Below are 26,388 nucleotides of genomic sequence, written 5' to 3'. Positions count from 1 at the left end.
TTCGAGGATTGTTCATAACATGACTTAGTGTGGAATGAAGCCTCTTCTGTTATTTCACATGGGCACTTCATTGATGGTTCATACCAGCAATACTGGTAGAGAATGAGTTGAAATGTGTATCATCAGTGCGCGTGTGTGAATGACATGCAGAATATTTCTGTCAAACTACATTGGTTTCTAAAATTGTATTTACGTGAAATGAGAAATAAGAATAATTTAAAGTCCTATTTATGTCGGCATTTAAATCCCACCTCATTCACATGATTCTTTTTTCCTGCTATGTATTCTTTGTTTTCAACAGAAATTACTTCTAATTTACATGGTGCTATCAAAACAAACATCATTTCTTTAAAATGTCATATATTACAGTTATTTACACAGTGAGGAAAAAAAAAAAAAAAAAAAAAAAAAGTGATGCTGACAGAGATTGGAGCTTTGCACACATTGTAAGAGACGGCTAGGATCTCAGAGAACTTATTACCTGAACAGTCAGGACAGACAAAGACATCACAGTTCTACCAGCCAGGGCAAACAAAGAATCACAGAATCACAGAATCACAGAATTGTAGGGGTTGGAAGGGACCTCCAGAGATCATCGAGTCCAACCCCCCTGCCAAAGCAGGTTCCCTACAGCAGATAAAAGAATATTCAGGGCAGACCAAGAAGGACTAAGGTGAAGCAACCTTCCAAAGGTCACACTGAGGGTCAGTGACCAAGATGTGAAAAACACCAAGATTTTCCCAATACTTAGCTTGATGTCTGAACTTATGCCGTCTTTCTGTGCAGACAAAAACAAAGCATAAGGACTCTAAAGCAAATGCCCCATGTAAGACCAGTGCACTGTTGAAACAAACATATTTGATGCCTAATTTAAGAGGCCAGCTCGAGCACTTCCTATATTTTGTAAGACGTTCCTCGTGTCAGTTGGCAGCTTATGAACTGCCTTTTCTTAAAACACTGTTGCTGCTATTTACGATTCCCTTCCCCTAGAGCTATTCCCATTTCTCTGGTAGCCCTTTCAAAGTGCATTTTGGGGCACTCCCTCAATTCTCACCTTTCTAAATTACTGAAGACTTCACAAGGCTCTGCCTGCAGATGCCTTCTGTTCATTCTGCTTCAGCTTTCTCTCACAGTAATCTGATCAATATTCATCAAACAATCATTTCTATATGAACTGTTAAATCAATCATTACTGGAGACCTTTCTCCTCCTTTTCAAGTTCTCCTATTTTTCCTGTCATTTTCTCAGTAAGTTTTCCTATCAGTTCAAGTTCAGACCTATCTATCTCCCACATGTTTCAGTTTACAAAAATTGTTTCTATCTCTCAGACCCCGAACTCACCATTACCTTTAAAATGGGCTTCCTTCAGTATCTCAAGATTATCCACCGAGCTAAATATCAGGTTTTAGAAAGTAGTCTCTCCAAGTCATTTAAAGGATCTACAGCTCCCAGCTGAGCCTGCTGGAGCCTTCTCTCCAAAATTAGAAAGAATTTCTTTTTTTCCCTGAGATAGAGTAGGAAAGCATACACATGTTGCTGAAAATACTCTCCCGTTCAGTTTTGGTCTTTTGGATCTGGTTGCACAGTGATTAGTATTAGTGGACCACGGTCTGTGAGAATGCTTTGCAACCACCACACAAGAACGGATCTAGCAATAATATCAATAAGATCATCCATGTGAATCAGACATGCACCTAAACTTTGCATGAGACATGCATGCATAGTTACACCGGTTGCATCATTTAACAAATTTTTCTAAGCTGGTAAAACAGCGGGGCATATGAAAATATACTGTGCAAAATATTTTAAGCCACATCTGCTATCATTCTTCTCTACTACAGCCATAAAAAACAAAGGAAAATGGTATCCTTTTAAAGCTAAGGAGTAAAGAAAAAAGAAGAGTACAGAAAACCTTTCTAAAATCTTTCTATTTATTCTTCATTTTTAGTAATCAAGTTTTTATCTATTAAGACATCCACATTATATTCTGTTCCTGGCAAACTGTATGCATCACTTCCCATATGCCTTCTGTAAACTACAAGAGTTCAGCCATTTACTTCATTCATTAAAATTCACAGAGCCTATTATTCTGTTTACAGTCTAATAGATATTCACTGTCACTATTCAGACCTCTGATTCAATTTGCCTAAATCCCAGATGCAGAGTAATCCTGATGGAGATTAGCTTAATTTATCACCAATTTCTTTGCAGAACCAAGAAAGGTTGGTATTTCATAATAAAAGCTGTGGTTCTCTCTCCTTTTTTTTTTCTTTTTTTTTTTTTTTTTTCCCCTAAAGTAGTATGCATAGTGAAAAAGAAGTGCCTGCTCTTTTAAAGTTGAGATTTTTCAGTTTTGCTTTGCATGTCAAGACACTTTCTCTTAAAAGTGTGTATTCCACAGATAAGAAGACTAGTTCTCATCAAACTAGAATGCTTTCCTACAACCATATATTATGCTGATTTTGCCAGGCCACAGATTGGCAGACTCATTGTTTACTCCAGACAATATGAAACCATCACCCTGGGTATACTTTTCTAGGTAAAGCATTGACAGTTTGAAGAGTAATAAATGAATTATACTTACTTTTTCACTGCTAAAGGTTCCCCGTGCGAAACATTTTCTAGCAACTTGAAGACATGTGAAAGGTGTGCACTTTCAAAGCAAAACTGACAGTGTTGATTTATGATAGTGATATTGTCTGCTGTCATTTGCAAAATGTCCCAATGAACCATCTGTGGAAACCTTTGGTCAGACAACACTTCTAACTTGGCAGGTTTCACGTACAGTTGTGTAAACTATTCAAAATAAACTAATTTTCATCTGCACAGAGAATTGTAGTTCTATTCTAATGAAAATTCAGTCAATTTCTTCCAATTATAAAATTTTATGGTTACCTACCATGCTTAGCATTTTTGAATGAAGAAACAAAACATCAAGGCTCAAATAGCATCCTGTATCTGATCTAGGTAGCCCTACAAAAGCTACTTCTGCACACTCTGTGACCACTTTAGAGCAATAATACTGCCAAGGAAATTGAACCCACAGATTTTGAGAATACAGCCCCTGGTGGAAATGTTCTGCAAAGAGTATTTCTTACTGTTGCACTGTAACTAGAGAACTCTGAGAGTTCGCTGCAAGGACTAACTTCTGTCAAAAGAACTGACTTTGTAGTTGGAGGTATAGTCAGAGGCAGAGCACTTGTACTGCTCTCTTGTTGGAAAGAAAGTGATCAAAAAGCCACAGAACATTTTCCAAACATTTGAACATCCCAATGAAAAATACATATAATCTTCATCTCTTTTCTTCCTTCCTTTCTCTTTCTGAGATAAAGAACAAATAGGATATCATCTACGCATGGCCGTTCTGAGGAAAATGTGTTTTCTGGCCATGCTCTCTCCCAGCATACAACAGTTAAGGAGAAAATGACGATGACTGTAAATAATAGGAATTTGCCAAATGGCAAGATTTTTTAACAAGAAAGCAGCGGGTCATTAATTCGATCCGTTATTTGTAACAGGATTCCAGTTTCACATTACATTTTCAATTAGAAGTACAACTGAAAAAGGCAGCCTCAACATCTCTATTGTCACGTAAAGCTGTCACATAAAATCGTCCCTGTTGCCTGCACTATGTGGGGTGCACTAAAGCTGCTGCTCCGAGTTTTCAGGTTAACTTAAATTGGTGCCTTTTCCTGAGAAAGCTCACAGTTAACCCATGCAGTGTTCGTGATATCTCAAGGGAGGGCATTTCACTGGGGCAGAAATAAGCAGTAAGATCCACAGGTGGAACTTTCTGACAGAAGTGTTAACGGTTGACTACTGCAGTTAACTAACATGCTGTAGTTAACTGTATATTAAACCATATCCCAAGGCAGCAGTGAGAAAATATGCCATGGAAAAATAGATGCCAAAATAAAGGTAAACTGCAGAAAGGTTGAGGGAGTTTAACACAGGCTAAGAAATAAGGTAAGCTGAGTGCACCAAATGGAGGTAGAAGGCGGCCTTGGACATGTATGTGACTGTAAAGGAGAAATGCACCTAGCTTAAGGCCAGCTCTGAGTAGCAGAAATGAGGGCAGATGTCTTAGGAGGGTGAGAATAAGATCTCCAAGTAGATCCACTAAGCTTGCCAAGTAAACTGCTGTGGGTCTTGATTTTGGCAGTCAATTTTATCAGATGGTTATACTGGAGACTTATCAAGAACAATGCCAGCACAGACCAGATGTGAACTGTGCTTCTGTGGGTATCCTCAATGGAGGGCACATGCCTCCCAAATCACAGAGGCATTAAGGAAGTGAGAAACGCACTAAGCTGACTTTAAAGCATTTGGCTGCCATCAGCTATTTATTACAGCAGTACTTGAATACAGGCGCCTTATCAGAATTTTGGAACATCTTCCTCAAGGTCAGAGAAGTTCTGAGATGCTCGTGCAGATGTCATCAGTGCAGACTAATGTTTTTTTTTCTTTTCTTCAATAAAGGGGTTTTGATAATGTACAGTTGAGTAGGACACATAATGTCACTGACTCCTACTGAGCCTTGTTCTTTGAGGAAGAATCTCTGGCAGGCAATATGTAGTAAAATTATGAGTGAGTTAAAAAAAAAAAAAAAAAGCACAATAATGAAGGAAAAAAATCAGGGATTGATTTTGGACTGTTTCAAACTGTATCCTATATTCACCCAGCCAAGTAGTCTAACGACAGATTTTTAACTTTGTCCAGCAGCTGTTTTCTGTGCGTGTAGTTGCAGGCACTACAAACACAACAAAGAACATTTTGCTCTGATTGCTGCGCTGCACATAGCTTGCAAGATCCACCTGAGGATCCCCTACTGCAATACACGATATAGAAAATATTGAACAATGGTATACTGTAGAAACTGAATGGTACAAAGAGAATTTATGGTGCTGGTAGATACTGGACAGGATGAAAAGACGTGGATTTACAAAAAGAATCTAAAATCCTCTCAGGGTGACTAGCAGCTTTTTATAGGTGGCTTGTATTCTTCTGTAATAAAAATACATTTCATTAGGCCTAGCCTACATTATACTTACAGCCCTACCTTCAGTATTATTTATCTTAAATGCCATTGATAAATTTTATAGGATTTGATATCTAAGTGTGAAAATATTTTATAATCAAGCTTAGCTGTCATCTTGACAGAACTCCAGAAACATCTAAATTTTATGAATTACTTTTCAATTCAACCACTCAGGCAATTTTCAATCTATTTAACATATTATTGACATTGCATAGCGTAAATTTTTTATCCAAACATCTCAGAGTGCTAGGTCAGATATCTTAAAGAACAGTATATTAAAATGAACAGTAATGTTTATCAACTGACTTGCATTTCCTTCAAGGAAAGAAAGCAGGTTTATTCAATACAAATTATTTCACATGAAACCATTCTAAGAAGTATAACTATGCCTCCATGGTTTAATAACTGAATTTCATAGCAGATTTTCATTATTTTAGCCAGAAATTAGGTCAGACTAACTGACCTAAAAATGTTTATCCTGACTGCATTTTCTGAATGTTGATTCTATATCTGAACATTTTTAAATTACTCCAATGCTCATGTCAGTTTTAAAGTACATATTTATTTTGAATTTTTATCCAAAATGAGGATTAGCAAGAAACAAATTCCTCAAAAAGCCCCGTAACATTGTTAAGACATAACATTTCTCAATTTAAAGTACTTCTTCCTAAAATTGTTTATAATTCTCCACTGATCATAGTCAGTGGAGACTTGTTATGTTAGATTTGGGTATGTTTCATCATCTTCATTTAACATCAGTCTACTATTTTTCAGGTACAGAACAGAAATACAAGATTTCTGTCTTTACACTGTTGCAGAGTTGCTCTGTCTAATTCTAGGTCATATACACTCTGTAATATCAGTCTTATTTTCAGATCCTGCCCTTCACACCTTGGCATGACTAACCATCTTGATCATCTTCAGTCTCTTCTCCATCCTCCATTGCTACTAATATTTTCAGGTTATCATCTATAATCCATTTCCTAATACCTCTATACTGTCCTTTTATTTCTAAGTAATAGGTTCTGTTTTATAACATGCAGTAACACTAGCAAGAAGCTATCCACTAATTATGGAACTGCGTTTTTTGGTTGCTTAACAATCTGTTACAGTGCACAATTCTTCACACTTTCTCTTATCCCAACCTTTCCTCGTAACAACTTTGGAGACTGTACTACTCTGAACAACACCGAATCCATACGTCACCTATTTCAAGTGCCCTGTTTGTTCTCAGTGAATGTAATTTAGGACAAAACACCTGATATCCACAGCACACTCCAACAAAAATATGTCAAAGAATGACTTAGAACATATTTGTTACAGCAACTTCTGTTGGCAATTGCATCTTACACAATTTTTAGAAAATATTATTAGATTTTACAATCTAGCAATTTTAGTTACATGCTGAAATTCCCAAACTGTGATCCCAACAGCAGTACTTTATTGTATATTACAGATATCTGATTAATTCATCAAATATTCTAATTTGAACCAGCAGTGTTTAACAGACTCCTACCAGAAAAGTCTCCCTCAGGTTTTACGACTTTGCACATTGATCCAAATGCATTCAAGATTCTGTCATTCTGAGTTATCAGTAACTCCAAAACCAAGTGTCCTTTAATTCAGAATCACAGTACTCTCCCCTGCTCTCCATCCCAACTTGCAAATACCTCCTTTTCACATTCTGTCTAATAGTGAAAGTCTTCCTGAATGGTAAATTAGCACAAGACAAATATATGCAGGAAATGTTTGCAATAAAATTATATATTATCATCCCACTTTTGTTTGTTTCGGCTATTACAACATCTAACGTCTCTTCATATATCAAGTTTACTTATTTACTTTTCTTGTACAGAAAAGTAAATTTCAGTAAAGAAAACCTTTTATTTTCTCTTCACACTGTTCGCTAGACAAGTTAGATTGCCTGTTATAGCCTACATGGGATGTAAAGAAAAAAAAAAACTTACATCTTATGTTTGTTAGGTTTCTGGTAGCCCTTTAACTACTAGTTAAATATCACGTGCAGATCATTCTGCTTATGAATTTTCCTCTACTATTAGAGTTAGAGTTCAGTCTTTCATAATACCCAAAACCTTTAGCATCACCTCACTTACACACCTGTTAATGAGGACTGTCCTGAAAGTAATGCCTCCTGTTTTATTATGTTGGCCCACAATGTCAGAGGTGGATGTTGGTGTTATGGCAGTAGAGGTTGAACCTTCCCACCAATATTCCACAACATGTTATGTGACAGGTGGCAGCAGAAGGGCAGTCTGACACAATGGCATCTGACGTGGAAACGTGCCTGAAGCAACTCTGTAGAACTGAATTTGTCCATAAGGAAAAAAGCATACGGTGACATTCACAATACTTGTTGAATGTTTATGGAGACCAAACATCAGTGGATTTGAGCACAGTGAGGCGTGGGTGGGTGTGTTTTGGCAGTGGTGACAGCAGCAGTGGGTCACTTTCACTGCTGCAATTTTTTATGAGTCTGGTAAAAATGCATAGCTAATGATGGTGGTGATCTTGACAAGTAGTGCTTTGTAGCTGAGAATTTTCTGTATGAAATGGTGTTATTATGCTATTGCATCTTTTACAATTTCCATGGAAATAAACATGAGACGTTACTTTCACAGTGACATTCAGTCTTTCACTGTGTACATTCAGTCTTTTTCTCGTGCATGCAGAGGCTGGCAGAATGCAGTGCTCTCCTCTACATTTTGTGTAATATAGGTATTCATAATTCTTGAAAGAATTTGATCCTTTTGGCAAAAGAAAATGCTTCTTGATTCTCCTGCTTTTATGGCTTACATACCCATAGTCCACTTCAGTTTTGCCTACAGATGATCCCTGCAGAATGGAGTTGAAGAATCTGGCTCACAGTTGTATTTAATTTGATGCCCCGAGGTACTGCAAATATCTCCTGCCTGTGCTTTCTAATGTATATTAGCCACTCCTGCTTCACGTATCACAGTCATTTCCTTCTTCAGAATAAAATTAAAAACAGGAGATCCAAAACATGCTACTGTGATTGCTACTTCAATTTTTCCATAACTAACTGCTATAAACAGAAATAACCACAGTCTCTTCTCAAAAGTTTCATTAGCTATGTTGAAATGACTTGTTGTATGTAAAAAGAACTGTACAAAAGACATTGTTGTATGTAAAAAGACACAGTAGAGTGAGCAAAAGTAACCAAATCCAAGTGATTACTGAGACCAGTTATGGTCTCAGAAAAATAAAGTCAGGCTTGAAAAATGAAGAGGATATCAGGTAAAGGTAAAAGGGTCATACAAATAAGTTAGATAGGTTCAGAGAAGAACAGTTTAAATTTGATTTAATTTGATATCTATGCAGAAAAAATTATTTGAGGAATTGAGACTAGAGGGAGAACCAGACATCAAGATAGGGGAAAACTGACAGCAGTCTGGAAGGAGAGAGCAAAAATGAGACCAACCAGACTTCAAAGGAAGAGCTGGTGTAGCAAGAAGCACTGCTACTTCTTATTGTGCCATCTTGATTTTCCTATGGGGGTACATGGAGTAGTAAGGGGTATTTAAGAATGTCTTAATACTTGAAGTATTACAAAATTCCACTGAAATACCAAGGTTTTCCAACTATACATTCTATACTGGTACACTGTAAATAAAATTTGATTTCAAAGACCATTTTTTCCATAAATATTTTGCACCTAACTAAACAAAGCTGTCTACTAAGGAACTCTCTGTTCATCAATATTTCACTTACACACAGCATTTTTAATTTCAAAAAATCTTTCTGCAGAGTGACAGTAGTCAGAAAATATGTTATTTGAAGTATGAATGCACATATATTCTTTTATCCAGGAGAAAACCTACATACTTGGGTTTAGTAGCTAAGTATTATTATGTATAAAGAAACTACATATTGATATTTTGTGCGTGTACAGTACGATCATATAAATGCTAATTAATACGGTTATTAAAAGAGCTACAGTCATTCGTCAAAGAATGAAGTATCATAGTTGCTGATATGTAATTTGTGTCATTACTGCTACCTCTACATCCTCATTTGCTAATTTTTGTTATACTTTTTCATTATAGGAGTATGTAAAGTATCTGTATTACAAACAATTATCTCCTTTTTCAATAATTGCTACTGCATTTTATTCAATGAATTCACTCACAAATTCGCATTAGCCCCAGTGATGAGAGAACTGTGGTCCTGGTGTGAATAATATAGGGTATTTTATTAAAACAACAAATATACATTAGGTTTATTTATGCTTTCCCAAACTTAGCCACAAACAACCAGGTAGCTATGGAAAGAAAACTCATTTCTTTCTCCTCTAACAGAACTCTGTATTAGAAGAAAGCACATCTTTCCCCATGAAAAAGGAGTTTCAAAAGCGTATCTTGTGGGAAATAAGGTAATTCACATTAATCAACATATATGAATTATGTTATTTCACGTGTTGGTAAAATCTCTCCTGCAGTCATTTACTATACAACTATGCACGGTTTCTGAGGAAAAACAAAAAAGTACAACTGCAGCCATATACAAAAATATGAATGATGTTATTCTACAGAAGACTAGGGGAGAGACCTACAGCCATTGGCTCTTTCCTTCCCATTCAGACCAGCTCACAGGTGGCACGGAGCCAGTGCGAGAGCTTCAAAGACTGTTCCAGCTCACAGAATGCAGCATAGACTAGGTCTTTATCCTTGTTACTTTCACCCAAGACTACCTTTATTTATTTGAACACTTGAAAGAAAATAAAAATTCAAACCTTCACAAACGTCATGAACTCGTCTATTTTGTCATTGGCGAGCAGTAGCTTCTTTTGAACAGCCTCCAAAGCCTGCCCACTCTGTTTAGCCAATCCGTGTAGTTGTTGAGATGCTGCAGTCTCTATTTCAGTCATAGCATATTCGGTCTCAATCACTTTGCTCTCTAGATTGGACAGCTTGAGAACCTGGAATACATCACAGGGCACTGCAGTGACATGATAAAAAGCTGACAGGCAGGCACGGTAGCTCACAATCAAACAAATAAATCTCCCACAAAATGGTAAATAGCACAGAACACGTAAAAGATACTTTCACAGGGAAAAGTAACTTCATATGCAGACACAAGTCCTTCTTTCATCACCAAATTTCAGTGACTGAATGAAAATAGTGTGAAACACACCATTATGATTCCTTTTCTTCCTTTATATATTTGAAAAGTCTAAAATGATAACCTTGCAACTTTTATTTGAAAGTGAGGTATGAAAAAGTTTTACAGTAAATTCAACACAAAGATAATATACCTTTTTCTCTAGCTCATCTTTAGCCTTGTGATACATCTGCTCATAATGAGACTTCTCATTTATAGCTACTTTAAGTCTTTGTTTCAATGAGTCAATGGAAGTTTTTTTGTTTGAACAGTCTTCAGACTGCGACTTTACCTGAAATACAAGTGAAAGTCAAATTGATTATTAAGATAGAAAATATAAAAAAAAAAACCAAGCCCATTCTACTGCAACATAACTCCATGCTTTACATAAATTATTTTATTAAAGCATTTTCTTCTGAAATTACAAAGTCCATTGTTGCTGACCACCTAGCAGAGATCAGTTTCCATACTCATTCCTGTTATACAAAGCCTTGTATTAAATGTAAAGAAAACTCTTCATTTGCAGGGCTGCAATGTCATAGTGAACACAGAAGTGAATAAACCCCAGTTTTCACTCATTTCTTCAATCAGCCAGAGGTAAACTACATCAATCAAAACCGAGCTGGGGAAATAGTAACTATCAACAAGCTAATAGTCTCCACAGATAATTATTATAATTTTGCCATACAGTGCAAACACTGATTCTGTATAAAATGCAAGAGGCCAATGCTCCTAGAATATCGTACATGTTCTACTGACAGTATTAATCACAAAGTTGTCCAGGCAGTATCGAGTAACAGGGAATTTCTTTGATCTTCTGGTGAAGTTAATGTAAAATTTATGAAGCTGATTTTCCGTATGGAATAACCAAAGTAATGTATGGAATTTGATTCTCTGGAATCTGAAACTTGCAGCATTTATAATACTCAAAAACAGGATTAAAGTACATCCATTCTAAATTGTTTTTCAAAAACAAAACCAAGCATTTCTCTCATTTCACTCTTTAACTCCCTTGCTTACTTATGCTTTCACTCTCTGGCTGAACATTTCTTAATAGCACTTCATCTTTGGCAAGGAGGGTAAGAGAGTAGCTCTCTCTAGAGCTGAACGCATTTAATGACTTCAAGCAGAGGTAGTATCTATAGTATGCAGCAAGCACCTGCATTCTACGATTTAAAAAAAAGGCAAACTGGTAAATTGTTTATTTCTATTTTGAGGTCATATGCCACATAAACTCACAGACAACCAGGAATTCCAGGAATTAGAGACTAAAGTGCAACATATTGCTTGGATAATATGAAAAGATATCAAGATATATACAAGTTCTCATAGCTTCAGTGAAATTGTCCTAGAACTTTGCTGGAGAAATAATCTAGTATAGAAATTAAGCTTCACCTATACAGACAGAGTTACTGTAAGTGTTAAAAGCTAGTAAGTGTGAATCACTCATAATACTCCAGTACAATACAAATTAACATATTAAACCATTTAAATACTGCATTCAGCAGATGTGCAAGGATCTCATTAGCATGTGTCAGGTAGAATCTTCCTTGCTTTAAAGAACTAAGACTGTATAAAACAAAATCGTGCTACTTACAGCATGTCTTTGCAATTCAGTGTTCTGAATACTTCAAATTTTAATTACCTCTTATGATCAGACATTAAATTATGCTGAATCCATCCAAACTATCACCCATATACTGATTTCATACAAATTAAAGTGGAGGAAGTTATATGGTTAAATTAACTGTATGATGCACGCTTGAAGCAATATATTGATTTTGTATGTATAGAAGATTAAAATAACTTCTTCAAATACATAAGCTCCTGGTTTTCTTAAAACTGTAGCTAGCAAGAAAGAAATACCTTTCTCTCAAGACTTTCTAGCGTTTCCTTACAGGCTTTCTCATTTTCTTGGTTTGCTTTTAGACGAGATCTTAAGTCTTCTATCAAGTGTCTTTTCATAGTAAGGTCTCTCTCCAACCGAGAAATCCTAAAAGGGAAGAAGTCACACTACATGTTACTGTTAGAAAATACTATTGATACGCAACTGTTTTAAACAACTTAAAAAAAAAAAGAAATGCAGTAGAGAAACTATCATTCCATAGTTTTCAATTTTTTTTTAATAAAAGTTATTTGAATCTTGCAGCTCATCTTTCTCTTAACCATAAAGACACACCTATAGACTAATTTTGAAATACATGACTTATTTTGTGATTTGCTTTTTGATGTGGTTAATGCTCTTTCAACTCATTATGATACTTTCTAAGATATTACTAAAGAAAAAGGGAAGTTAATTAAAATTTGACATTTGAAGGAGATATCTTTCAAAAATCATTTTGTACAGAATTCTTTTATTTTGTATAGAATTCTTTTTAAAAGAAAGTGAAGGGGGAGATTTTCCTTTCGTCCAACTCAGCAATAAACAGAAATACAAGGAAAAAAGCTCTATTATCTGAAAAAGATTGAAATAAAACCAGCATTTTTTCACAAATTTCTCAACTAAAGAAACTCCCACGTACTTCAAGATGATTTCTGTTTAATGAGAAAATCATGTCTCATGCAATGCATCTGCAGTTGTCACGTACATTCAGTATAAACATAAGCAACACCCAAGCACCGGAAATCTAGACATCTGGATTTCTTTTTATGAAAGGAAAAATGACAATCTATTCAGGAATAAAATATTGTTGATACCATGTCACTATCATATTAAAAGTCAGGAAACTATTAAATCTTAAAATTTCTTCTATCTATTTCACATTTATGCTACTGTTGTTTTGGTGAATAAATCTTAAAGTTTATGAAAAAACGGTATATATTCTGCGAGGGAAGCACAAGCACTGGTAACTCAATTTTAAAGTTAAGCTTAAACACTGGCAGAAGGCATCAGTTTTATTTGGAAACAAAAAATACACCACACATGATCCAACCATTTTAAAAGTACTCTATATTCGAAATGAAAAAAATCAGATAAGTAAACTGCATCCTCTCTACAAATTAAAAAATTACAATAATTAGAGGAGCTAAACTTTGCAACAGGCCAGAAATTCACAGACACACTAATAGGTTACATTTATAAAGCAATATAATGGAAGACTGTATTACATCAGCCCAAGTAAGTGGGCAGAATAAAAATCTCAGATGCATACTTCAAACCAATACATGTGAATTTCAAAACGAGTGGTAAACCTTAATCAATTCAAATAGAAAGAAATACAACTGTCCTTTTGAACTTTTATGAATGTAAGACTGGATAGTTAATCTTCTTTAAGCATCTGAACCTTGACATGTCTCCTAGCCCCTAGGCAAAGAATTACAGTATTTGAAAGACAGTACTTAACAGTGTTGAGGAATTCATTTAGACTTACATCAAGGATAAAAAAAAAAAAAAATTCCACTCTAGGGTCTGAGTTCTGATTTAAGGCATTCTTATTGCAATACAGAGACGCTTATCACATAGCAGTATAAACAACACGCAATTTTATCCTGTACTTTTTGAATTTCTTAAAAACAAAACAAACCACAAAAACACAAACACAAATCCGTAACAGTCCGCGAGGTCATAAGAGAATCCCGTGCTCAGTTATTGCCGTACCGACAGCACAGCTGCCGCTGGGTGGCACCAAACACAATGGATAAAAAAGTTAACATACTTAGCTTGGAGTTCCCGAATCCGGTCTTCTTTTTCCTGGACTTCGTTTTTCAGTGTCTTAATGGTCGCTGATTGCTTAGTGATTTCACTATTTGAATTCTGTGTTGAAGAACATTAGAACAGATATAAATGAGATTCAATGCTATCTCGGTCAACAGCAAATCTGAAATAACAGGATGTGTAAACTTCCACATATTAAGGACTGTATTAAACACTAATTGGAATTGGTTACACTGTACAAAAGGAGTATTTTTACTTTCTAGCAACACTTAAACAAAAACACTTTCATTGGAAAATATTCTCAAAGCCAGTCAAAATGTATGATTAATAGATATTCATAAAAATACACTCATGCAAGCTGAGTGCACTAACAGGACCAAATTTTCTCTTGTATAACAAAGAATTATAAAGGGAACAGGAGAGAAAAGAAAGAAATTCTGGTCTTTATTTGAACCATACTCCTACATGGTTCTACTGCACAAGAGCCTAAAGAAAACTGTTTCCAACAATCCCTTTCATCCTGTGCATTTGGGAGATCCAAAAAATCCTACAGCAGTTGTCACCTTTGCATGCCTTTTAAGGCAAAGCAAAAGACGAAACAGTCTCAGTCAGCCATACTAACAAAAATCCTGTCTTTCTGTAATGAAAAAGTACAGTCTCAGAGTTTACGCATATGCAATGCTAAAAAGGAATTCTGCAGTGTTTGCCTATATAGTAGGAAGAAAAAACAAACAAACCAAACCAAACCAACCACCACCATCAACAACAAACAAAACAACAAAAATCCCCACAGTGCTCCATGGAAACACACAGATAATCTACCTAAGATTACAAGATTTAAATACAGTATTATTAAATTGCTTTGCAGAAACAAAAAACAAACAACAACAACAACAAAAAGACATTTAACTGAAGTAGCCATCTTAGCAATCTGAGCATATGCTCTGAATGCCATTGCTGAAAATGGCAGCTCACACATAATGCATGTCAAGATTTCAGAACTCCAAGAGGTGTTGCCAAGAGATACATATGTGTGAAGTGTTTGCATAAAATATACGCATGCCTTTTTGTGGGTTCAGCCAATGTGCTAAAGCGCTTTACTCACTGTGTATAAACAGTAAGTGAGCAGATCAGACATGTTATAAACAAAGATTCTTGAGGAGAATTTCTCTGTGCAGTGCAGGCTGTAACACCTATTAACATTAATGGGAGCATTGTACCTAACTCTCTGCACTGCCAGAGGAATATATATTCTTGTGTGCACAGTTAGAAGTAAAATATTGTTCTTTGTAACTTCTCTAGTCTGTTTGCTGTTATTATAATGTGAGATATTACAGAAAATTGTTAAAATGATGTAAGATAATGGAATATCCTTGAGACCTGTTTGTTGGGCTTGAACTTCACTACCATGAAGCACAGCATCCAGTTACATATTTTACACACCAGATAGATATGCACTTGAGTACTTCCGTGGGGCCCTGCACAGGCTTAGAGGCAGACATTTGCTTACAGCATTTTGCTTCCAAACTCATCATCTACACCTAAAACACTCCCTATTGGCAAAGTAACAAGGAATCAATACATACAACATAAATACCTCATAGTTAGTTCTGAGAAAAGAACAAAATCAGATAATTTGAGATTCTGAGCAATAGCAAAAGCATTTGGAGCTTGCGCCTTCAGACATTCAGAGGAGTAACTCTGTGCTTCCTTTAACCATGGTTAATCTTGAACAACATCTGACAATTCCTGTGAACTTCTTCTGCTAAAAAAAGACTTCCAAACTTTTTTTTCTATTTTCAAATGAACAGGTCAAAATAAAGCTAACAATTTCAGTAACTTGATATAAGCAGCTTGTGATGCCCTTCACACTCAAAATACTCATCCAATTCAATTATCAGTGAAGACACAGAATCATAGAATCATAGTATCCTGAGTTGGAAGGACCCACAGAGGTCATCAAGTCCAACTCTTGGACACTCTGCTACCCTGGAACTGGGACCAAAGGTTACGTTTATTTAAAATGTGGGGGGTTTTTTGTTTATTTATTTATTTTTTTACATTTAGAATCTAAGACATCTTTAAGACAGAATTAAAGGTCATGCTAATATTTTTTTTTTTTACATCAGATTTGTATAAGGGTGTTAAGACACTCTGTTGTACATTCACTTCCTTCACTGAGAAGAGAGAAGGTAGTACTGTGATCCAGGTGTACAGATATTGAAAAGCTCTCAAATGCATCAATACTCTCTAGAGTATTAGCTCTCTAGAATCTACATTCATCCAATAAGCAGTCATTGGAGACTGAAAAATGAAATAATCAATTCATCAGTATTTTCCAACTAGCCAATGTACAAAAAACTCAAATATAAAAACAACAATCACTCTCTGAAGACAAAAAGAGTAGTGACCAATATGTAACTTTACAGCAATAGATTACTGTTACATGAGCTGCACATTCAGCCAAAATTCATTTCTCCACTTTCATAGATAGCTGTTGCCCAGCTCCTTCTTAAAGAAAGCAAAGAAATCGCCACAATTCTTATTAAAGTCATTCTACTGCACTTTTCAACAAGATACATTTAATTGTACAAAAGCTCAGTAATCCCCCCTAAGGCCCCCGTTTGGCCCATCTGTTTGTAAAAATTATACTAATTGTACATACCAGCTCTTCAGGTTATGACTACATTTCTATTCAACATCAAAGATTATTTGAAAACTTAATCCTTGGCATATCACACCTAGACAATATGCATATATCCAGATGAGGTTTAAGAAAAGCGAGTGTGGAGTCTTGATCTAGGAATAATTCCATGCACCAGTACAGGTTGGGGGATGAGCTGCTAGAGAGGAGCTCTGCAGAGAGGGACCTGGGTGTCCTGGTGGACGACAGGTTGGCCATGAGCCAGCAGCGTGCCTTCGTGTCCAAAAAGGCCAATGGCTTACTGGGGTGCATTAAAAAGAGCGTGGCCAGCAGGTTGAGGGAGGTGATCCTCCCCCTCTACTCTGCCCTGGTGAGGCCTCATCTGGAGTACTGCGTCCAGTTCTGGGCTCCCCAGTACAAAAAGGACAGGGATCTCTTGGAAAGAGTCCAGCGGAGGCCACAAAGATGGTGAAGGGCCTGGAGCATCTCTGCTATGAGGAAAGGCTGAGTGAACTGGGTCTGTTCAGCCTTGAGAAAAGAAGACTGAGAGGGGACCTGAGCCAGGTCTACAAATATCTAAGGTGTGGGGGGCAGAGCAGTGAGGCCAGACTGTTTTCATCAGTGTGTGGAGACAGGACAAGGGGGATTGGCCAGAAACTGCAGCATAGGAAGTTCTGCACGAATGTGCGCAAGAACTTCTTGACAGTGAGGTGACGGAGCACTGGAACAGGCTGCCCAGGGAGGTGGTGGGGTCTCCTTCTCTGGAGATGTTCCAGACCTGCCTGGATGCCTACCTGTGCGACCTACTGTAGGGAACCTGCTTTGGCAGGGGATTGGACTCGATGATGGAGGTCCCTTCCACGATTCTGTGAGTGTGTGTATATATATATATACATATATATATACATATATTTATCTGCTTGACCCAGTTATTAAATACTGCTCATGTGAATTGTACTCAGCACTGAATAATCTGTTCTGTCACCTTTAGTTTGCACTGCAGCTGTTTCATCTCTAAATCAGTGTTCTTTGAAGGAGCTGGTGTGACTTCACTCTTGCCAGCAGTTTGAGACAGATGTTCTCTCAACTTCAATTTTCCTTGTAAATCTTCCTTTTCCTGTTGCCATTTGGCCAGGTTGGAGGTCAACACCTGTTTTACAAACAGAAGGAACAATCACAATTGCATCCTAAAAATACTTCTGCTAGATCATATCAGATATTCTGTGGTTTAGAATTCAAGAAGAATGAAACAGAATATGTTATCTATTATTATATTGCATTGCTGTGGGTTGAAGTCTCTAGTCCACGCAAAAATGAAGTCTGGCAGGAGAGAGAAGTAAAATAACATCAAAAACAAAGATTTTTTTTAAAGGCAAGCTGATTCAACTTTGACTGTTGCAGTTTTTACCGTCACAGGCAAATTTTTCATTTTAATCAAAGATTTTCATTTTAATTAAAAAAAAAACCAAACAACTGTAAATGGTAGTTACTCTTGAAACCTATTTACCTAGTGTCTCTCTGGGACTTCGAAATTATTTCTATACTGATAAAGAAGTACCAAGATTTCTCAAGCATCAAGGTGTATTAAATACAGCTGGTTAAATGTCAAATCTGTTTAATGGTAACCACTGTACGCTCGCTTGAATTTCTGTGTTGATAACTAACTCCTATAAAACACTCTTCTCTTGGCTTTTGTTTTGATATTTGTAGGGCTTGTAGAGGTTAAAGCAAAGTGGACCAGCTGCACTAAATATCTTCTGGTTGGCTGGTCTTTACTCATGTTGTGTTATTTCTTCCCTTTCACATATATGCACCATAGCCAGAGAACCACATATTCCATAACCTTGACTCTAGGGCTGAGGTACTTAAGTGGTAAAAGCCAAGCTGGAGCAGGACAGGATAACAGATGTTAGTTGTTTATTCCACTGGGTAGGTCTTACCACCCTATACTGCAGCCAAAATGCTTCTCATTTAGCAACATAAATGCTAAGTCCAATTAGCAGACGAGGCTTGTTAGGGATTTAGTTCAAATAAATAACATGCAAACTAACTCTCAGTCTTGTTGCACTTGATTGACAACTGACAAGACATTTAATCTTTGTAACAATGTATTTCATAGCACTCCTAATAGAGGCAATCTTTTAAATAAAAAAATATTTTAATTCAAATGATTGTGAATAATATTCTATGAAAAGTAGAAAATAAATAATCTTCATGCTAGTGCTTAACTTTAACAAATCCACAGTTAGGAGCAGAGGCCTAATGACTCTCCGCTCCTGAAGCTGCATCTTTTTAATATAAAGAAGATTGTAACATCATAGTTTAACATAAGGAACAATAATACAAAACAATATTGGAAGTATCTCAAAAGAGAAAAAAAATTGAATGGTAAGAAACTGGAGAAGATATTACAGTTAGAAATGACCAAGTGTGTCTATGCATTTTCTACGTGTGTTTACATATCCACTCTTCCACACTGGCCTTATGAGAATCCCATGTATATCCAAATAAAATAAATACTACTTTCCAGGTTTATTTTCATTATAAATGACTTCAGAAATTGCACATATTTTACATTAGCTTAAAAATTATCACCAACACAAGAAAATGCATTATAAAGTTGAAACCAATGGTATTTTATACCCATGGTATTTTATACCATTAAAGCCAATAGGTAGTCTACATGTGTATCTGAGATAAGTACTGTTCTTAGTAAAAGGGTTAATTTTTCTGTCTGCAATAATTACTGACAGAGACATAAAGAGAGTTCATGTATACAATAATTGGTTGTTCCATAGTCTATTATTCTTACAATTAGTACAAGGTAGTTAAGAAAAGACAAAATGAAGACTTCTTTAAAAAGCAAAACAAGTAACAGTACAGAAAGATACAGATATTATAGAATAGTATATGAATTAGGTTGATTTGACTAGTATTGTCAATATTTCTACATGCAGAATTTCATGATTCAGTGTTTCTATATAATAAATCGTTCATAAAAAGAAAAGCAAAAAAAACCCCCAAACTACCATAGCTAGATCAATATCTGATTAAAATTAGAGATACCCCTATAACTGCCCAAAATAGAGCTACTTACAGAAGTTTCTTAGGACATTTAAGACTACTGCTGCCAGCAAAATGCATCAGGTCTAAAATGTTATGATTGCAGTGGCCACATTGCCAGAAATGGCAGCTAACAAACTGAAAAAGAAAGGTGTGTAACTGGACCAAAGAAGGCACTGCTCTGATGGCTGTAAAATTTACTTAAGTGGGAAGTAGAAAATATATGTCATATGTAAATGTATACAAATATTAAATGTGGAAATCAAACCTACTGGAGTAAAATCAAAGTAGTATGCACAGGACAAACCCCATTAATTTGCAAAACCAGACAAAGACAGGCACGTAACTGCAGTCTGATCAAGGCTTTTATTCTTTTTTAGACACATTAGATATTTGTGTGTGTGCGTGTTCCCACACACACAAATCCTGAGTGACAGAGTAAAAAGGATTTGCTCCAAGGGAAGAGGTCACCAGGACGAAAGGTAGAATCTTAAACACCAGCTAGACCAGATGTTTGTAAAGGAAGGCTACCGCTGTTCCTCCAAGATGTAGCGGCCTTTGTCTGCTGCACCTCCTCCAGAGTGTTTTGGCTTAACAGATGTTTATAGATTCAATATTTTATTAACACCCATCTATCTTAATCTCCTTGCTCCTGGTATACCCATGAAAGTCTGTTCTGCTATACACAAAGGGATAAGTGATGAAATCTTTGTTTCTGTGCAGAAAATACAAAACTCCGAATGATTCAGCAACATGTTTTACCATACTCAGAAACACAGATACAGGCAGGATTCAGTGGATTCACATAGGAAGCTCCTGGAAAAGCCTACTACTCCCCCATATCAGAACTAGTCAGCGAGGAGCTTCAAATACAGACCTATAGTAGACTCACTCACCTATGCAACTAGAATATATGACATTTCTGCCAGTGGTGACTGCCACCACATTAGCACTGCTGCAAATGAAATCACAGGTTAATACAGTATTAGCAGACTAAGCAGAATGTATTTCTGTGCAAGATACAGAAATGCAGAACGGGATGTAAATCAGGCATTCTTGATAACCCTCATCAAGCAATGACAACTTTATACTACTCATTTTGTAATCCAACTACAACCAGTATAAACATCACTAGATGTGTTAAGATCACACTTAGTAATTTTCTCATCCTAGAACCCTGGCTTACAAACACAGTGCAATATGTGTAAAGATACTTCTCTAAAAGACTTGAATACCTACACTTCCTTTTTCTTTTTTTCTAAAAAACTTGCAACAGCAGGCCATAAAATACAATTGCTATGCTGCAGAGCTCCTATAACAAGTTCCATTTTAAAATCCAACACTGCTTTTAAAACAAGAACACTCTTCTCTCACAGCTTTAGATCAATCATGAAAAACATGTAAGATAAACAGTACTTGTTGGAAACACAAACCATGAAAGACCTTTTCAAAACATACTTGCAGGTATTGAGGTACTTAACAATATCCAAGGCAACATTTACAGTCAGTCCCACTAATCTTGACCCTGTCTCATTCTCTTGAATCAAAACCTAATTCTGCCTGATGAGTCACAGAAAACAAAGCTAAAATAAATAAAAATGGTACGCAGCTATTTGAAAATATGAAAATATATGTACAAATTCTAGACTAGAAAGCCAACAGTGCTGCATATTTAACATGATGATACACAAAAAAGACTAATAACTCCAAATTGCTAGTGAATTTTTTCTTCATATGCATGATGATTACTTAGCATTCCAGACATGCATAGAAAATATGAAACAGAAGACTTTGCTGATTTAGTACTCTATTCCTAAATCGAAACACACATCCAAAAGCGCAAGAAAAAGTTTTAAAACGTGAATGTTATTTGCCACTTATTTTTCTGAAATTTTAGTAAAATATACTGCATCAGTTATTAATTTTATTTCAGCCAAATGTAGTTTTCAGCATCTGACTGTGTTTTACAAAATGTCAAGTAAATGAAGGTAATATAGAGGACTTTTCGTCAGTGCTTTAGGTAGTTGTTAGACTTCAGTAGCCTTTAGAGACCATTAAGTACCCTTTGGCTAATTGGCCAATGGTAGATTAATCCTCTTTTTATTCTAGCAGCACTATTTTAACACCCTTTGCACTCTGTCAGTGTAGCATCTGAATGACAAAATAATATTGTGCATGAATAATAAGCAGAAAAGTTAAATTAACATTTCATGTTTCACATGTCATACCTTTGTGTCAGCGGAAAAAAACCCTCTTTTAAAGCCACTGACATTCAACTTCTTTAAACAATCTCATGTTGACATCTTATTGAGGTGATTCTTCCTAATTACTGCTAATTGCCTATCAAGAAAAAAAAAAACCTTCCTTGAAGTGCAATTGTCTAGTATAGATGAACATAGCTCCAGTGTGCATAGTAAAGACAGGCATGGCACTTGAGGTGTGCTACATTATTATGAGGTCATACTAAATATGGTTTGCAATGAACAAAGCAGCTTTTAAGAATGTTTAAGGCACTGGAAATGTCAATCTCTCATGAAGTGTTTAAATTAGTTCCCAGCAGAGAAATAGAGATATCAGCATGCAGATAAGAGGCATATTTCTCTTCTCAGGTATTTTAGTAAAGAAAAAAGTTGTCCTCTTGATAATGTCACTGTAACACAAGCAGTGTTCAACAGATTGATGAAAGTGGCCATTTCACGTATACCAAATATAAACTCAGCTATTCTTGGGAATATAGGTGTTTTCACCACCTAATGAAAACCCTTATCAAAGACTGAATCTCTTTCCAAGCATGCACTAGTACTGACAAATCACAGAGAGTAATCATTGTTTCGAAAAAGCTATTAATTGTACAAAATGTCATAAACAAATGGTTTACTTGTAATTTTAAAGCAGGTATTTTGCATCCAAATGGTGTATATAAAAAATTAAAAAAATATTCTACAACTTTAAAAAACTTATTATGCCACATTTGATCTGGTTAAGGCATTTGATGAAATGAAAAAAATAACAATTGAAACTAGTGCAGATAGGTTCATTTTATTTTCTTTGTTTCTTTTTGTGAATGATAGATCAAGACCAATGCACATACATTTATTTCAGAGAAACACACAAACACATTCGTATAAGCAGATCAGAGTAATATAATCATCTGCTGTAATAAACAACAGAAAGTCCTGAGTACAGATCTGCATACTGAACAACTAATGATTTCTCAAATGATGGAAAATAAGTAAAATGTTCCAGAATTTCTTACTTTCCAGAAAACAATTTACACAACGAAAATGCTTTTGAAAAATACAATCTCTATAATGGTAACAGCAATTCAAACTTAAAGGTTTTGACCTGAAGCAACTCAATTTTAGCCTGCATTTAGCCAGTTTCATTTTACATCTCTCTGTGGGTAAATACTGCTGTATCCTATGCCTAATTTTTATATTTATTAAGAACTCCATCTTGCTTTCGGATTAAAGCAGAAGCAGTACTCCTTCCAAATACAATAACTTTTAGCTATGTATGCAATACTACTTATGGACATTTTTTCATTATGATCAATTTTATGATCCCAACTACCTAATTTTTTAGGAGTTCATATTGAAATGTGAAGATGCACACCGGTAGTATATGTTACAATTGTGTAGGACCTTGCCTAAAGTCTTTAACTGTTCCACATAAAGAATTACAGAACTTAAAAAATATATATCTGCTCCTTATAAAGAAAAATATTTCTGATTGAAGTATTTTCTACACCACGTTCTATAAACTAAGTTTACCGTACTAGAACTACTTCTATGTAGACACAGCATCATCATATTAAATTTTTGGTCCAGCTGTGTTCCAAATCTAAATAGTACATGAAATACTTCACCACACTTTGTCCTACTTAAAAGCATTTCAATGGTAGAGGAAGCAGTGAAGCTGTGGCTGAAGAAGAAAAACAGGTGTTTCAAGGTGCCCATCATTACTAGTTAAACAAATACAAGTTGACTTGGATATTCCAACAATTAGGTACTGGTATTTACAACCCAAGATTTCCATCTGATGCATAAATGCTGCTGCAAAATTTCCACACCTTTGTAGTGACTAGAAAATAAGACTCGGAATCCATGCAAACTTTTATAGTTAGGGCCAGGTTTTACTGCAAGATATTTTGGAGGGTTACAGAGTATTTATCTGATTTTCACCAAACATGACAGTTGGGGCAAACTCATAAAGCTAGAAATTTGAATTTTTCATCTAGGGTCAGGGATAGTGCTTGCCATATTCCCCCTGCTTAATCTTAATACAAGCACTGCAAATGAACTACTTGCATGAGAGCCAGTCAGGGAATTTCACAATCCCTACAACTCATTACGAATTTAACAGCAGCAATACTAAGTATTCATATGTTTCAGATAACACATACAAATATGCTGCACTAAAACTCATTGGGGGAAAAAATTAATAATGCTTCCATCTGTTTTCCGTATAGCTCACATAAAATAGAGAGAAACCAAAATGAAAATGCTATTTTAAAGACTGTTTTTAAACTTTCTTTTTATTTATGTGCTTATTTCTGAAAGCATACAGCTTTGTATCTTTAAAAGCTAGAATTATTTTAAAAGAAAATATAAGCAAGAAAGAAACAAAACAGTTGAAAGAATGGTGAAATATTAATTTAACCTCTCCCCATTTCCATCTGTTTCAGAAAGTGAACCATTTTCTACTGAAATACTTCTGCATCTGAAATATAAGAAGGTGGGAGTCCTGTGCTTGTAGGGAAAACTGCTCCATCTCCCTTCTCTGGCCTTATCATTATGCATTAAAGGTTTTAAATGGTTAAAGACTATTTCTGCCAGCTTACAGAAAACACTTCAAGAAGGTTGAGGATGTGATATGGATATTTTGAGATAAAAATTACTTAAAGTAAGTGTATAAATGAGCTATTCTCCAAAGTAGCTTGCAGTACTCAAGAAAAAAACAAAAAATAAAAAACAAAAAACAAACTATAGCCGCAGATTTAAATTTATGCAGTTATTTAAACAAGTCATTTACAATTGCATCAGCCATCAATAAAAGATTAGCAAATGTCTTCGGAAGCTTTTTCGATTATTTTTTTTCAGACAGTCAGTTATGTAAAAGCAGAGCATTTTACATGTAGATGCAATTAACAAATTTACTGGAAAAATGCAATGTTCTCACAGATCAAAAATACAGATACGCAATGAAGAGATGGAAAAAAAAATCTGAAACTTTTCTTGTAATATAAAGGTAATACTGTATAAACATTAATGTATAGCATATTGGTTTTCTACTCAAGAAAAGAAAAGCATATTACCAGGCATTTCTAAAGAGTATGAGGAAGCTGATGATACACACTGTGAGGGAGATGCGAGGGCAAGGGGTATTATTCAAAATCATGAATTGCCTTAAAAATTACTTCTAAATCTTTGCATTTAAATTAAAGTGGTAATTTATCCCTGGTTTCTTCTAAATGAACCCCAACAGTCTTATCTTTAATTTGTAATTTATGTTATCATTGGAACGCCTGCTAAAACTACAGGCATAAATGAACAGTTTAAGATAAAGTGTTCCTTAAATCACATATTAAATAGCTGAAGAGACCACCATAAGAAGAAGCCACGTTTTCAGGATTATAGGTAAAATGAAGTATACTTTCCCTTTATCATGATTATGATAAATGTTACGACTCATCTGGGCAATTATTTCTTTTCAAATAAATGAACAATTTAAAGACAATATTGCAACTGTGCCTTTGATTCAAGGTCCCAGCTTGAAGCAGATCTACAGCTGCCATTTCTTTGCATTTGCCTCATTTTCCTATGGTTGCTTCACTGAGATAAGAGCATAAACGTCTCCTCACATCACACTGTGATGCACACGGAGCGTCACAGGACCTCTGAATCTCTGAATGAACTGAAAAGTATGTACAGGCAGACCAGTCCAGCCATCAAACAGTAGGGTCTTTGCTAGTGCCTATAAATCTCATGAGACATTTTATGGCTTGTGATACTGTATGACTATACAGTCCCCATTACTGAGAAAATGAAGAAGTTCTTGTCATATTAGGTACAAAAGATATCCAGAGCAATACAAAACAAACCTGAACACAATACTCACAATCTCAACAGTCCATGATTACATCATTATTGCCAATGTCATTACTGTCAGCTGTCACTGCCAATGACACTTAAGCAGAACAAATTAGACGGTGCAGAGCATTAGCAAGAAGGCCTGACATTCTTCTGCATTCTCTAACAGTGGGTGTAGGAGGTGCAGACAGTTCAAGCACACAAATGTGGCTTCAAAAGCTCAAAAATTCTTTCCTTCTGGCTAAAAGTGGGTTATTAGTATCTAACTTCTATAGAGATCCCAAAGAATACTTACTGTGAGCCAGTATTCATTGCCTGCAACAACTAGGGTCCAAAACAATCACAAGGAAACAATGCTGCAGAAAAGCAATCAGGCATGTAACCCAGATATCTTTTTTTTTTCTTTCCTGTTTCAAAAGTCGTCATAGTTGTAACACTTTTATTTTCTATGCTGCTGAAGATGTCTTAGTTCCCTGCTCCTAGTCCGTTAAGCCCAGAAAGATGAAAAAATATCAAACACATCCTGTATCTTCCTTGGTACAGTTAAAAGAGAACCTGTGCTCTTCTGGTTTGCACTCTTGGCTATGCATATGTCTTTGAAGTGAAATGGAGAAGGAGCTGACCATGAGCTTTTTCCACAAAGCATTAAACTAAACAAAGAAAACTCGGTGTGCAATAACTAGAAAGTCAAACACACAAAAACTGGTGCTTTGCAGAAGACCTGACAATGAGTGAAGAAGAATAACATTCTTACGTC

At 35.7% G+C, this 26,388-nt stretch overlaps 1 protein-coding gene across 1 annotated transcript in view; it reads right to left on the bottom strand.

The window, feature by feature from the left end:
• CNTLN (centlein) overlaps positions 1-26,388 on the bottom strand; it is a 141,707-nt gene that overhangs the window by 16,549 nt on the left and 98,770 nt on the right. The window contains exons 17-21 of the mRNA XM_042826730.1: positions 17,462-17,626; positions 13,834-13,931; positions 12,044-12,170; positions 10,332-10,469; positions 9,810-9,995 (exon numbers count right to left, since the gene is read on the bottom strand). Coding sequence (XP_042682664.1) covers positions 9,810-9,995; positions 10,332-10,469; positions 12,044-12,170; positions 13,834-13,931; positions 17,462-17,626 — 714 coding nt within the window. The remainder of the gene's footprint in view (positions 1-9,809; positions 9,996-10,331; positions 10,470-12,043; positions 12,171-13,833; positions 13,932-17,461; positions 17,627-26,388) is intronic.

Source organism: Centrocercus urophasianus, unplaced genomic scaffold, assembly GCF_019232065.1.
Source record: "Centrocercus urophasianus isolate 14NV4802_14NV808 unplaced genomic scaffold, USGS_Curo_1.0 seq_27, whole genome shotgun sequence".
NCBI lineage: Eukaryota > Metazoa > Chordata > Aves > Galliformes > Phasianidae > Centrocercus > Centrocercus urophasianus.
Note: the sequence above shows the minus strand (reverse complement) of the source record. Positions and strands in the feature narration are given on the sequence as shown.